This window comes from Pseudonaja textilis, chromosome 1 (genome assembly GCF_049901715.1).
Source record: "Pseudonaja textilis isolate UNSWEBS1 chromosome 1, rPseTex1.2, whole genome shotgun sequence".
Taxonomy (NCBI): domain Eukaryota; kingdom Metazoa; phylum Chordata; class Lepidosauria; order Squamata; family Elapidae; genus Pseudonaja; species Pseudonaja textilis.
In genome coordinates this window covers 103728631-103744203 of record NC_141990.1, presented here as the reverse complement: position 1 = coordinate 103744203, position 15573 = coordinate 103728631, and the positions used below count along the sequence as shown (strand labels likewise).

Sequence of the window (15573 nt, the reverse complement as noted above, 5' to 3'; positions counted from 1 at the left end):
TTGTACTCATCCAATAAATAAAACCAACATCTTGCCAAAACTAGCCTACAAAAGAATAATATTTTTTTCCAAAATAAACAAATGTCCAACAATTATTGCGTGAAGGTTAAAGTATTCTACATGTTTCATCTCAGATGACATGACATGCTTCCTGAGGCTGATTTTAGCTAGTTAGGTACAAAAAAAGAGAGAAAGGTCTTGACCCAGGCATATCTAAGAGGGGAGAGAGAAATATCATAACAGAATAAAGCTTCAATTTAATAAAACAATAAGCATATAAATTTAACACACCTTATATTTCCGAGATGGCTTCTCCAACATATATTTTTTTTAAAAAACAAAGCAATCAAAATGCATATGTAGTATGACACAGTAGAAATAATTCCACGTATAATATTTTTCCTATGTATTTTTTCCTCTAGAGTGTTAACTTCATTTGTCAACACCTACATTCAGAACTCTTCAAAAAAGAGTAACAGTAAATGTTGACCATTTTATCAGAGGAGGAAGAGGAGAAGGGCCAAAAGCAGGGTTTAAATTTCAGCGTACTGGTTACCAAGACAGATTTCCATATGTAAAATCTTGTTTAATTTGTTTGCCTACTTCTTCCGACTGTTTTTGACTTACCGTCTATTCTCTCTGTGTCTCTTTCTCTCTCTCTCTCTCTCTCTCTCTCTCTCTTTCTCTCTCTCTCTCTCTCTCATTTTCCTTTGCAAACAGAAAGCTGACCTTGCAGTTGCACCCCTGGCTATTACGTATGTTCGAGAGACGGTCATCGACTTTTCCAAGCCCTTTATGACTCTCGGAATAAGTATTTTGTACCACAAGCCCAATGGTACAAACCCGGGTGTCTTCTCCTTCCTGAATCCTCTCTCCCCTGATATCTGGATGTATATTCTGCTGGCTTACTTGGGTGTCAGTTGTGTGCTCTTTGTCATAGCCAGGTAACATGTCACACCTTGTGATTTTTTTGGCAATTGTTATTATTTTTTCCCCTCTTCAACAATAATTGTCAAAAGTCACAAATTCTTCCTTCTTTCTTATTCTGAATTGCTAATCGATTATCTGTCAGAGGAAAAAAATCAGCATCAATTTAGCATCAGCAGCTCCTGCACTGTAATGCTTTTGTGCTCATTCATATTGACTGTGCTCCTTATCTTTTTATAATAGCTATGATGATTTCTATCAACTCGTGAACAGTACATTCAAGAAATTGGGCAGCTTTTTTAGAAACAATTTCCTCCATTCCCATCTTGAGTTTTGCTGTTTTGAAAGTTTATTTTTTATATACTGATACAATATTAGCAAGAAAGAGGTGTTCAAATAAAACACACAAGTATTCTAAATGAAATTTAGGACAAAAATCTCTCTACATAATGCTAGTAACAGCAAAGGAAGCTGGGAAAATGGAACCGTGGCCCCTGGCCCAGACTTGTCATTTTTTTTTAAATTAGTCTCTCTCTTTGCACAGTCCATATATTGTTAAAAAGTAGTTAATTATTTTTATGGATCATTTAGGAAGAAAGAAGGAGAATGTCCATTAAATCCAAATGTCCGTTAAATCTGAATTTATGTTATTTGTGGATGATTTCATTGATGCAAATTGTGTTATTTGAGTTAAATCTTGATTTAATGGGCAAATGTTAATCTATTAGCATATAGTAGCCTATTAAATATGGATATACATGCAAAATAATTGTACATTGTACCTTGCATCTATGAAATGCAAGCCTACTTTACAGAGGTTTTACCATACTTCTGGTGACAGGAGTTTGTATACCTTCATTATGATTTTGAATCTGGTCACCAAAGCTTCTAAAAATCAGGACAGTGATGAGGGGCAAAGCAATGGTGAGGAGAGGCAACATGGTCCTGCCTATTTCTGTATGGTATATTTTATAATACAAAGCTAAATCTATTAAACATTTCATTTGGAGGTCAAATGTAGAAGAAATGTACACAATCAGGCATAATATGGTTTTAAGATCCAGGTACCTCATAACCAGATTAATAAAATCATACATTTTTACTCTAATTCCTCCTATCTGTTTTGAACTTCCATTAATTAACTAAATAAGGTAGTAGCACTTTTTAACTTGCATGAGTCCTGAAAATAGGTAAATCAGAATAACAGTTATAAAAACATACCTAGATACTGAGACTGAAGAAATTGCTGCCATAGTATCTCAGTAAAACAAGGATGTCAGAGTCCCAAATGTACTTTTTCAAAAGACAACTGGATTGTGTTTTCCTTGAGGACATTTTGCTTCTTATCCAAGAAACCTCTTCAGTTCAGTCAGTTCTTGGATAAGAAGCAAAATGTCTTCAAGGAAAACAAAGTCAAGTTGCCTTTTATAAAAACACCATTGGGACATCCATGACCTAGATGACTGAGAATCTCCACAGACAAGGATATCAGAGTTTCTTCCTTGGATTTTCATTTTATATGTGTCTAGTGTTTTAATTAAGAAATAGGCAGTCTGGCACAGTGAAGTTATGGAAATGTATCCAACATACAATATGAAGTCTTCATGTGAACCAGAATTATTCCACTGATTTATGTTATAGGAAGATCCAGAGCTTCTATTAATCATGTCTATCAATCTTATTAAATTCTGTTATCTGAGGAGCCTATTCCTAGCACTGGAGCTAGTACATTGTTTGCCAGTCCTTACATCAAAATAATGCTCCCATTTGATAGTTACTGGTTTATAATCAAACTGGGGAATTTTTTTGATTCATTCTTGCATCTTGTTGATCGCTCTTCATGAATTCTAATATTGAAATATTTGTGTTTATGATGCATTGGTTTTTGTTGTTTTTATGGATTAGCGGGTTCTGTCTGTGGATAAGAAGATGTGACTTTATGACTCACACATAAAAATCTTAATCTCGGGTAGGTTATGTTCATGTTGGTTTTGGTTATAAAGATAGATATGTAACAAAATACAGATCATGTATCTAAAAATTTACATGCACATACATACATACATACATACATACATACATACATACATAATGAAAACTATACAAAAGGGGATTGAGCATATGAAGTGCAACATTTGTACAATTCTAAAAACTGCTCACTTTACCTTTTATTTCCCTCTGCTCATTCCTCAGAGGGTTTTTTTCTTTATTAAAATTGTTTTCATGCCACATTTATTTTTGTTTTTCATAAGAGTAATCAGTAATTGGTTTCTTTTTCCCAGGGCCAGCCCTTTTGTTATCCAACATGAGGCAGCTATTTTAAACAATAGAGCAAGAAGTAGCTCCCTCACAATTGTTCTCTCTCCACAATCCTTGGAAGAAACAGTGAGGGACATAGCCTATGCTGTATTTGTTAAATTAACACTGATCTCAAGTGTCAATCAGAAATGAGATAAAACTATCAGCAAATCTTATTTTTGTATATAGGTAGAAAAGACTATAAATGTGTCTTCTGCCACTGTTAGCAGTATATCTTGATTTGGCCCTGAATCAGAATTCCATTTAATTCATCTGATACAATTTTCTAAGAGATTTATCTTTACCTTTATCTAATGCTGAAATAGTGGTATGGTATGGTATGGTATGGTATGGTACGGTATTGTATAGTATGGTATGGTATGGTATGGTATGGTATGGTATGGTATGGTATGGTATGGTATGGTATGAAACCATAACCATGGTGACTTAGCCATTCTACAGTATCTCTCTCTAATAAACAGGTGGCATAATAGTTTGAATAGTTTCCTAGACATCTTTGGTTTATCCAGAATAGTATAGCCTTTTCAAAGAATTGCTAAATAAAACCTTATTTATGTGGTGGAAGGAGTAAGGTTTTTACTAAGGTTTGGTAGGGAAACTAGGAAATGACAGGTAGCATTCATGCCATATCTACATGCTAGGTAATAGTCATCATTTATGGTTAGAATCATTTACAGCACAAGTTTGACACTGCTTATTCAAGATAGTAAAATGCCAGACAGAAATAGAAAATCACTCAAAATCATTAGCAGACAGATGAATCACTGATAACATTTCAGATTTGTTATGACCATCCAGAAAAAAATGTCGAAATTATAAATGAAATCTGAGTGAAAATGTAGTCTGTTCAGACTACAACTATGTAAAGTGAATGTAAACCTAAACAATAAAATATGTGCTGCCCAGGTACAGTACATGTCTAAAGCACCTAAAGACATAGAGCACCTAAAGCACCTAAAGACATAGAGAAAGGACTGAGAAAAATGTGATAATAATTAGACCACCAAAACACATGCAGTACATTTCTCAAATCAATGAAGTGGCTATTTTGTCATAAATAGCCGTATATCATAAGTAACTAATACCATGTGGGTTTCCTGTGGATTAGGTTCGAGGAACATTTTTCCTTGAAGGAAGACCCAACACTTCTAGAGAAAGCATAATTAGATTCAATTCCTTTTTTTTTCTGTTATCCTGAAGAATAGTAAAAATTCTATATTTGTGGGTACAGTATCTGTATGTATAAAATATACTGTCTGAATCAATTTATAGAATGCAAGCTATGGTAACATATATTCCATAATTACTGATTCTTGCACTTATCATTATGTTGTTTGTTCGTTAGAATTTTCCTTCATTGGTTTAGTTGCAGTTATTCGTATTGAACATAATTCTAAAACATCATACTAGGTAGATCTCTACATATTAGGGGCAGAAAACAATGATTTAAAAGATGCAGTATGGTCATGCCTACTTTGCATTTGTCATGTCTATTAGAGGTAGTCCTCAGTTAATACTCATTCAGCAATTGTTTGAACATACAATCATGCTTAAGTGATACTTAAGATGTGTCTTTTAAGTTCTGTCTGTCACAGTATCCTGTAGTGACATGTTTATAATATGCAACCTTCCCTGCTAATTTTCAAGCAAAGTCATGAGGAAGCTGTCAGAAAGTCAGAAATCTCAGTCATGTGAGGTCCTTGCTTAACTATTGGCAGTGATTCACTTAATCTTGGTAACTGGGGTCTGCTGGAACTGCTTTCACTAAGGAGCCTGGTCACTTGATATTGTGCTTTAAAATCATGTCACTTAGCAGCAGAAACTCAGTAAGGACTTTGCTTATAAAGGTAAACTTTTTAAAAATGCAGCAATAGCTTTTTCATTTCTTTTTTTTTCTCATACAGGGATTATAACTTGGTTGAATTGAGCTCTTCACTGAAAACCATGGTTATAACAATACAACATTGTTAATTTCAATAGAACAACCTGAGCTTACTATGTTTGTTCAGGTATTCGATCTCCTTACATTTTATTTTCACATAGAGACTGAATTCCTTGCAACTTTTGTGTACTCTTGACCCACTGATCACTTCCTTAAACCTCTTTAGGTTTATCATGATGACTCTTAAATCAATGAAGCTTCCTTTAGCAAGAGGAAAGTCACTGCAAAGGAGGTTATCTTTTTTTCCTTTTAGGAAAAATAGTGCATAGGCCCACTTGACACTTTGTTCTTCTGTCATACAAGTCAACAGGGCCTTGATCTTCCTTGAACATGACTAGGTATAGTTTAACACTAAAGCGTGTTTTGGGAAGAAAACACTCATTTAAAGAAACTGCTTTTTTTTCAGACTCTAACATATCAATCTAATTCCTGATGTGGCTTCAGGAAAGTAAACATCTCTTGCCTTAAAAATAACTTTTATTTAAAGAAACCATTTTCAGGCGACTGACAGATTCTAGAGCCAAAGTATTTGAAAGTAAAAGTTAAATCTTTTTTGAATCATACTTGACTTACTGTAGGTGGCAATAGTCTGGAAATGATTTACCATTGCTTTCTTCTGTTTTATTTTCTTATTTTGTCTTCTCAATCTGCCTCACAATTGTAGAAAATCTGACTTATTTCTGTGACCTTATATAATCTCTGAGCCAAGATGCATACTAAAACTCCATGTAAGCATTAGGAATAATTACGCAATATTTCTTACTTCTAATATTTAGAATTAGGGGTTAAAATGTATTAATAGAGTGCTTATATTTTGGTGATAAAAGATCTTACTTTTTCAAACTCTTAGTGAAATGAAGCTCAAAGTATAACAATTTCATTTCAATAAAGGATAACTGAGGAGGCTCATGATTTCATGTTTAGATATGAAATTACCTGAAATGTTTTAGAATCTGCATAAGTATGCCATTCATTTTCAGAATATGTTATGGCTTCCTGTAATTTATATACTACTTAATTCATCTTTTGCTAGAAAAAAATATATGGAGCTGTCCATGAAGTCACTGGGAGTCAAATTTAAGCCAAAAGAGATTATATTTTAATTATTAAAATTCAATGATTTTTAGATGTTGTATGAAAGCTTATAACACATACTGCCTGTCTTAGCTCTAGGGTTTTCTAGTGAGTACCCCATTATAGATCATACTATTTTGTTCTTTATTGAGACATTGATGAAAATAAAATATAATATAAGAGTCAATTGCAGTCTGCACATCCAATTCACAGGTTTTCAAGCCTGCCTTCTGTTTGCATTTATAATTATTTTTCTGTTTCTCTTTCCATGAGTGTCAGATGTTTGGTCATGAACTCTGTACTAAATTTGTTTATTTTTAAATTTTGTTTTTACCATAGTAGAAGCCACTACCAGGATCAGGAAGAGATAGGAGGAATTGTGAAAAATACAATAATCTTAATCTCAGCAACAAATTTTGTATGTTTGATTTAACTTTTCAGAACAGACATTTCACATGTTCATTAACTCTTAATAAACCTCATGTAACTGTAAAGACAGAGAAGAAAGAAGACTGCAATATGATTTGGATGCATATGTCTGATAGAAAATAATAGAATATACAGTAACAGAAAGCTGAGAAATTTACTCACTCTCTTAAATCAGAAGAAGAAAAAGTAATTAAGAAAATTCTAGTACATTCATCCCAAGAGCCAAAAGTGACTAATACTCCATGCAAAATTGCCCTGGCATTAGGCTTAAATATTCAGTTTAAATCATACCATATGGTTAGGAATCTAGTAATTAAAATCCATCCCAAATAATGATGTTTTTAGTGCTCTAAGAAATTAATTAAGTTTCTACTTTGGTGGTCTCCAGGAAGGAAAGATTTCATAGATTTGACATCAGTTTCATTTTTATGATTTAGTTATCATCTGTCCATAGTTGATGTTACCTATAGCATCCCTTCTCCAGCAAATCTAGTGAGGTGGGTTGATGTAATTTGGGACAAGCAGTTCCTCAGATAGTTCAATCCTAGTCCATGAAGGGCTCTAATAGTCAAAACCAGCAACCTGAATTCAACTCAGAAGCAACATGCAGTTTTATGTTTATTTTAACAAGCCCTTCCCATGTCTTGACAAATGCCATTGTACATGCTTTAATTAGCCTTGTACATTTCAGCTAAATTAGAATCGTGTGCCAATGTGGCTCTTGACTGGATGAGATTTCTGGAATTTGTAGTGCAAATATATCTAGATGTGGACTTTGTGAAGACACTCTTAGACTTGCCATTGAAAGCCTTAATGATTGGATTAGATGACCTATAAGTACCCTTCCAGCTCTGATTTATCTGATTTATCTTTTATCTGATTTATCTGTTAATCTGATTTATCTTTTTGAATAACAAGCTGATTTTTCATTCATGATCTGTCATTAGGAAAACCAGCAGACTATGCAAATGAGCAAACACTGATGGAAATTCTTGATTCATTATTTATTTATTAATATAGCTGCCCATATATTCCTAAAGGAGACTCCAGGCGGTGTGCAACAATAAACCAATTTAATCAATTTCTTGGTAGCAAAAAGAAATACATGGCCCAAACCATTTTATTTTGAATACATTGCATCCATGATTACCCTTGTTCAAAAATAATCTTTGGGCATCCTATTTAAATTGGAACTACTTAAATTATTTTAAAAAGTTGTACTTACAGGTCCTTGGTTAATGACCACTTGTTCAGTGATCATTCATACTTAAAATGGTGCTGAATGAGTGGTAATTATGACCAGTCCTCATACTTATGATTTCAGTATTCAATGCCAGCTCACAATTATGACATAGTAGAATTCCACAGCCATGTCATCATATTTGTGAACTTCTTTGCTATCTTTCTACAAAGTCAGTAGGAAGGTGGCAGCAGGTTGCAAGTGGCAAACATGTGAGATCCTAGCTAAACAGTCCTGGGTGATTTGTTTTATGACAGCAATTGGAAGTGCCAGAATTTCCCATTGCTAAGTGACTTGATCATGTGATATCATACTTTACAACAATGTTGCACAGCAATGAAAATTGCAGTTCATTTGCTTTCATTAACTGAGAACTACCCGTCTTTATATAACAAGGTTTATATGTCACTACATCCATTGATTGCTTCTGTTTCTTTCACCAGAAACTTTCCCACCCTTCTGAGATAGTAATTGAGAGATACATGGGAATTGATGGCTTTGAAATGCAAAACAGTTAAATATTTGCATGCCTTATATTAAAAGTAACATGCATCTACTGATGTAACATCAGTTACCCAATTTTGGTAAACCATTCCATAAGTGAAAGAAATGCCAACAGTTGAAATCTCAGAGACATATTATTCCAAACTTGGTTTGTATTTTTATAAATTAAAATAGGCCTTAACTTTATATCTTGAAGGAACAGAAATGTATTATTGTTTCTTAGATAAATTCTAAGTATGACTTTATTATCATTTGTCCCCAATATGTTTTTTTCTTCAATTTTCAAACATAGCATTAAAGTATGAACAATAGTTTAACATCCACTGCCAGCTTTCATGGGTTAAAATATTGTTCTCAAAATAAATTTGAGCAGAACTTTTTATGAAGAATAGAACTCAAAACTTCTGTAGGTTGATATTTTAAAAACTGTAAAAATGTTTGTCTTTTAAATTTCTCCATGTTTAGTACATAAAAATCTCATATTCTTGGAGGTTTTCTAAATTTCACAGTACCACAAAATTCAGTATTAAGCTTATTAACCCTGAACTTGTGAGATTTCAAGAAGTAGCAAATAATGCTCAGAGTTAACAATAATATGTGCTTTACACATTGCTCTCATATACAGTAATTTCAGTTGTTTCTGGGATAAGTTTTGAAGTATTTTCTTTTTCAGCTGAGGTTACCATAATCTTTGGTTTATCAATTTAGTTTATAACTTCGGTTACATTACTTTGCTTCCTAGAATCAGTGGACAGTGCTCATAATGTTGCAGTCTCATAACTATCTATTTTTAAAATAACATTTTCTTAAAAATGTTAATACATAATAAAAACTAACAGGAACTAATATTTAGAATAAAAAAGGAAAACATGAAAAGAGAAAAATTCAGAAATAAAAAAAGTTCAGAAATAAAAAAGAAAAAAAATTATAAAGCAATGGCTTCTTTTTTTTACAGCAATTATAAATATACATAGAAAATAACTTGTTACTCTATGGTTACAGTTTTTTTTAACTTTTAACTTCTATTGTTTTTATTGTTTTTGTTTTTATTTTGATCCTCAAAACCATATATCATATCATTTAAATTTAATGAACTGCTCTAATCAAAGCAGTTGATTAGGCCATCTCTGGAAGTTCCACCATCTTCACTATCCATTCCTTCATTGTGGGTAAAATTAGATCTTTCTACTTTTATGTATATAATAGTCTCACTGCCATCACCATGTATAAAAGCAAAGTTACATATTTTTTCCAGCTGCTTATTTGTTAATCCCAGAAGCAAAACTTCTGGTTTCAAACCAATGTGAGTCTTTAAAATTTTCTGTATTATTCTATGTAATTGAATCCAATTTTCTGGCTTTTTTACACATCCACCAAACATGACAAAATGTTTCTCTTTGTTGATTACACTTCCTGCTTAAGTTTGAAGAGCATTTCAGAGTTTTGATATGTTACATTATTTATTTTTGTGCTTACTATTTTTTCAAGTGGTGAAAAAAACAATACTTATTATTCTACCATTCAAAATGCTAATTTAAACTTTCCAGGCCTTACACAGCTATCCCTGGTGTAGCTGCAGGAACATTATCTCGACTCAGTTTTGACCCACCTAATTTGGATATCACAGGAGAAACTGCTTGCAAATCTTCCTTTTGGGAAATAAGAGGAACGGAGACTCATAGATACTCTTCTTTTATGGGGTTCATATACTTTGATTTTGTCAATAAACCCCCTCTCTGATTTCCTACAAACTTTTAAAAACTGAGTTATTTTGCAGAGGATGAACTAAAATCACTAGAACTGATTATAATGATCTTTTAATTAATTGTTTTTATGTTCTTTTCCTGTGAGTGCTTTATGGTATTTCTACTGATGTTAGTAAAGTGCCAAGAATCTTTTTAATTGCCATAGAGAATTATCAGTTAGTTATTTTGTTTCGGCTATCGACAAACAAAACAAAAGATCTTTAGTCCCATCAAGTAATGTCCCATAACTTGATTTCTTATGATTTTTTTTCTTTGGTTTTTTTCAGGAACAGTTTGAGCAATTCCTTAATTCCATATATTCCTTTTGTAAATCCAAGATAAGGAGACTTTCCAAGTCAGTCTTCTGATTTATTATTTGTACATCCTCTTTAATTATTATAACATCAACTGATTTCATTTATAAATCTATTTTGGTATTTATTCCACATCACTTTTATACCCTGGCACATTTAAATCCATTTTCAGATCCACAGTATCATTTTTTTATTTCACTTTTGTAATTAAATATTTTTAAAACTCCAAATCCATATTCAAATTAATCACAGTCTCTCTTTTATCCAGTTCTTCTATATCCTCTGTTATAGTATCAAAGGATCTTATTAATAACTTTTGAGTATATTGTTCCCAAACAGTCTTAATTGCTTCTATAGTCAAATAGTGTTGCTAATAGATCTTTTCTCCTTTAAAAGTAATATTTTGTTTCTCTCCTTCAGGTCCCCTCTTATCTTCTATTTTCCAGTCAACAAAACTTTCCCATTGGAGGATATCTTATAATTAATTTCAAATGCTTTTATTAATTCTTTTATTAATTTTTAAACACCCCACAGAAATTATCCTTTCAAGTCCATCTTGCCCCTTAACTTTGCAAAATCAACATTCTAGGCCCTCTTTTACTGTTTTCCAAAAAATTAAAGCCTTTCTTGTAAATCCTTAAACTTACGTAGAGTTTCTTTTATCTGGGGTGGAAAGAAAAATCTCCCTGTCATCTTTCAGAAGAGTCTTAACCTCCAGAAAATCATTAATAAGCAACTTCCTAAAGTAGTTAAAAGAGGAAGTATATGAAGCAGTGTCCCTGAATGATGGCTTAGGTGTTTTCTCCCCCTGGCTTGCAGAGCTGTCAAACTTGCTGGAGATTGTTATTTTACAATCTCTTTGCAGGGAGACTCTGAATAGAGCAAACTTGAAAGATGATCCTAGTCCTTAATCTGGAAAGGAAATCCAAGGAGCTGATCCATTCACTGGGGCCTGTTCTTTCACCATGATAATCAGCCTGTTCCCGCTTCACCAATGCTCCCCAGGAAGCCCAAGAGGACTTTTTCAAAAGAGATCAGACAACTATATTTTTCAAAATTTATGGCATTATTCCTTCTCTCAGAAGAGACCCTACTTTTTTTTTCTTGATTCAGCAACTCATAGTTTCCTTGGCTACCCAAAGATGCCAGGAAGGCATGGGTCCAGGTCACAATTGGTAGAGTTCATGGTATAGAGAATCTATGTACTTCTTCAAGTGCAAGAAATTCAGAAGAATCCCATATAACATTACAAGATGCCTCTCATTCACTCTTGGATTCTGTCCAATTGATTTCATGTCTGCCAAGAAACTCACAAAATCATATGGTGAGCCTGTAGTGGTTTTTTCCTTCCACCAGCAAGTTTTGACTATAACTGTGCATATTGATCAGAGAGAGCATTTAAGTTTCCATAGGAACAATTGGTCTCTTGCTAGAAGCAACTCCAAGCTTCTGGCTTGTCTATTGGGACAGCTGGAATCTAATTATTTATGACTCTAGCTTATTGACTAATTGGTACCTTGTCTCTTTCTTGATCTGGCATTGTAAATCTTTGGCTTGACTTCAGACTGCTCCACTTGGAAACTTGTCTTACTCAACTAAGTCTTATCTACAATTAATTGCTATTTTGGGTTGCTGTTGCCATTTGCAGAGGTAAGCCTCGCTTTTAACACTCTGTGAGCTTAGGAACTGCATCTGGTTTCTTTTTTCCTTGTTTAAATATATTTGTATTGTTTACAACTATAAGTATCAAACACAGTGCAACCGTTTTGGCATTACTCTACCATACATACAAAAATATTACTAAACCATTAACGTTCATATTATTGGTACAGTATTTTTATTCTAGATCCATTCATCCTAGCTATTTTTATTCTGACCTTTCCCTCTTTTTTGCAACCATTGATAAAACTTATTCCAAGTATCATAATATTCTGATTCCCCCTTATTTTTCAGTTCTACAGTTAGTCTATCAGATTCTGCACATTATTTTCCTTATTAAGCCAGAATGTGAAATTAGTATTCACTCAGGCTATGTACCGAATCTAATCCATGAATACTTCAGATTATGTAAAACTCTGTAATCCTATCACATCTCCTCATTCCAACCTCTTCCTGATCTCTCACTTGAGGGGGAGGAGTCCCTATCAGAGAGAGCTCACATCTATGATACATGATATGGAACATGCACAATACTTAAAAACTGTATTCAACCACTTTACTATTTTTTTGGGGGGAAGGTTACTAGGTCTATCTCAACCAATTTAGCTTAAGCAATTGCAATATATTCAGGGAGTTAAACTTTCTGTCCAGATCTTCCCAAATCTTTTATTTTATTTATAACCAACATTCCTCTTTAGTCAAACATTATCCAGAATCTCAGTGGTAGAAGTTAAGGCATCAGACTCAAAACTGGGAGGCCTAGTCTCACCTCAGGCACAAAACCAGCTGAGTGACTTTGGGCCAACCACACACACTCAGTTCTAGGAAGACAGCAATTATAAGCCACTTAAAAAAAAAAACCTGCAGGAAGTATTCCATGCTGTGGCCATGAGTCAACACTGACATACAAACACACCATATCTCCCATGCTCAGGGCCTTACAGTTTCATCTGCTATAACCTGTCATTACTATAGGGCTGATGGATATTAATTCAATTTCTATAGCCATCCACTTTTCCTGATAAAATCTCAGCAGCTCATCTCTGGTCAGTCCTTCTCACTGTTTTCTGGGATGCAGCTCTCCACAATGTTGCTCACAAGGATATAGAATAACCAAGGCTTCAATGAAGTCTCTATTGTCCAAACAGAATCTTATTTATCTACCATCTTTTTGTACACTTTTTCCTTGCTTCTATTGCAGCTCACCATCACTTTATTGGTGCATTGCACTTCAACTATTTTGTTTCACTTTCCAACCTTCCTCCCTTTGCTTTTCACCACAACTTTTATTATCCTTTAAAACACTTACAGTCTGTTTTATCTGAAGCTACCCAACAATTCATAATCTCCCAAGTAAAACCTACAGTTGCTAAACTAATACTGGAAAGCTGAATAACCACAATACTTTTTCAGATGTCATAATTATCTTTATTATTATTAGTGGTAGTTGTAGTTGTTTTCATTGAACAATATATTATATATGTCAGCTGTAGTGGATGAAGAGGTGATTTATGCTTTAAGGACAGGCAAAGAAGTTGGGAGGCGGAATGTTTTGCAACTACATTAATTTTATCGTAGGCATAACACTTTTTAAAAAATTTTCAGTTGAAAATCTGTGCTTCTGTTTTTTTCAGTGTTTTGCTAATAAATTTGATTCATGTGAAGTTAACAGGTTCAATATAATTTGCATAACAAGATCCAAACATTTAGTCTTTTCAATGGGCTTCAGTAAATTTTTCTCTGATGTGAATATGTTGCTGAAATTAATTTATAATTGTAGCCCCTGAGCAACAACATAAAGTGGAAAATTTCATCTGTATTTGTAGATGCCATTAACAGGCAACGGACACATGCAGTTCCAGCCAAATGTTACACTGGATAGAAAATGCATTTTTAATGTTGGTAAAATATTTAGAGAAAGTAGCATGATCTAGAACTTCTGATATATGAAATTAGGTATGTTGGTGAAACAGTACACTTCTTTAATTTCTTAACCTTACTTCAAAAAAAATTTGTGATTTTTTTTTTTCTGAAAGAGAGATTTTGGGTAGAGGCTGAAAAAGAAAGAAAGAAAAATACAAAGAAATGAAGAAATTTAGATGGTGTGCAAGTCATAAATGACAACGTAGCCTGGGTGGAGAGAAATCTAGGAAAATGTCTTTGAAACCACTCAATGAGATTTTGTATTAATGCCAAAGAAAGAAAGAAAGAAAGAAAGAAAGAAAGAAAGAAAGAAAGAAAGAAAGAAAGAAAGAAAGAAAGAAAGCTGAGAAATTCTTATTATAGTTCATTATTTGATTTTTTTTTAAGAGAGAGCTTCCAAGAATTTAATTCTTTGCTATACTTACATAATTTTGCATTCTATGCAAAATATAAGAAATATTTTTTGATATAGTTAATGTATTCTTGACATTTTAAAATAGTTTCATTTCTATATGGAAACCTAATTTCTTAGATTATTTTAGGAATAAACAGAAATGTGAAATTAGATACCTTCTGGTCAGGCAATATGTTGTGACTTCTGTGGTGTTATAACAGTTCTTTAACTTGAAAGTTCAGAGCATTATTTTTGCATATCTAGCAGAAAATGCATAATTGCACTGGTTAATTCCCAAGTTATTATTTTTATAGTCTGAGAGTAAAATATCAGAATGGGTATTTTCTCTGTTCCTAATTAATCACCGTTCTTCTCTTTAGTAAAGTTGATTTCATTTTTGTAAAATTAAATAGAACAAAAACTTTCACAAAACAATAATCTATTGATTTAAATCTATTTGATAGTCATTTTGTCCATTTTGGCTTCATTTCAAATTCAGTGAATTGAACCAACATTGACTGCTTTTATCGAGTTGTAAAATTTGTATAAGCATATTCTTAATTATGTGTTTTCCAGAATTTATTTAGCATTGAATTAACTGATTTTATTATGCATGAAACTCCCATCATTCCTTTTCTTCCATATTCAGAATACAGTAATAAACAACAGCATGTGATTTTCATTTTATTTATTGCAATGCTACTTTTATTGGAGAGTTCCCATATTCAGCAGCCCATTTAATTTATTTGGCGGAGTCTAATGCTGCATTTACATGAACTGAAATCATTTAGTTCATGAAGGAGATATTTTCTTCAACTATCTGTACCCCTCAGCTCCCACATCTGACATTCTTAAAATTTTCTCTGAAGGATCACTCATATTTTAAAGCCTAGTTTTTAAGGGACTGCTGGGAAATAGTAAATTAGGCTGTGCAAGTAGTCAACCCCTCACTTAATTCTGTAAAATTCCACAAGCTAAGAATTTGTCATTTTCCCCATGTTTCTAAAAGGGTTAATTTCCATCTATATTTATAGTACTATATTTACTGACCATCCATTGATGGTGATTTGACAAACTACTGAATACATGGTCTTTATTACAGA

General features: G+C 33.0%; 1 protein-coding gene across 2 annotated transcripts in view; it reads left to right on the top strand.

Annotated features, from left to right (window-relative positions):
• Positions 1 to 15573, top strand: part of GRIK2 (glutamate ionotropic receptor kainate type subunit 2) — a 518606-nt gene that overhangs the window by 361136 nt on the left and 141897 nt on the right. For both annotated transcript variants that reach the window (XM_026726676.2, XM_087913718.1), the window contains exon 11: positions 721 to 944. In XM_026726676.2, coding sequence (XP_026582461.1) covers positions 721 to 944 — 224 coding nt within the window. The remainder of the gene's footprint in view (positions 1 to 720; positions 945 to 15573) is intronic.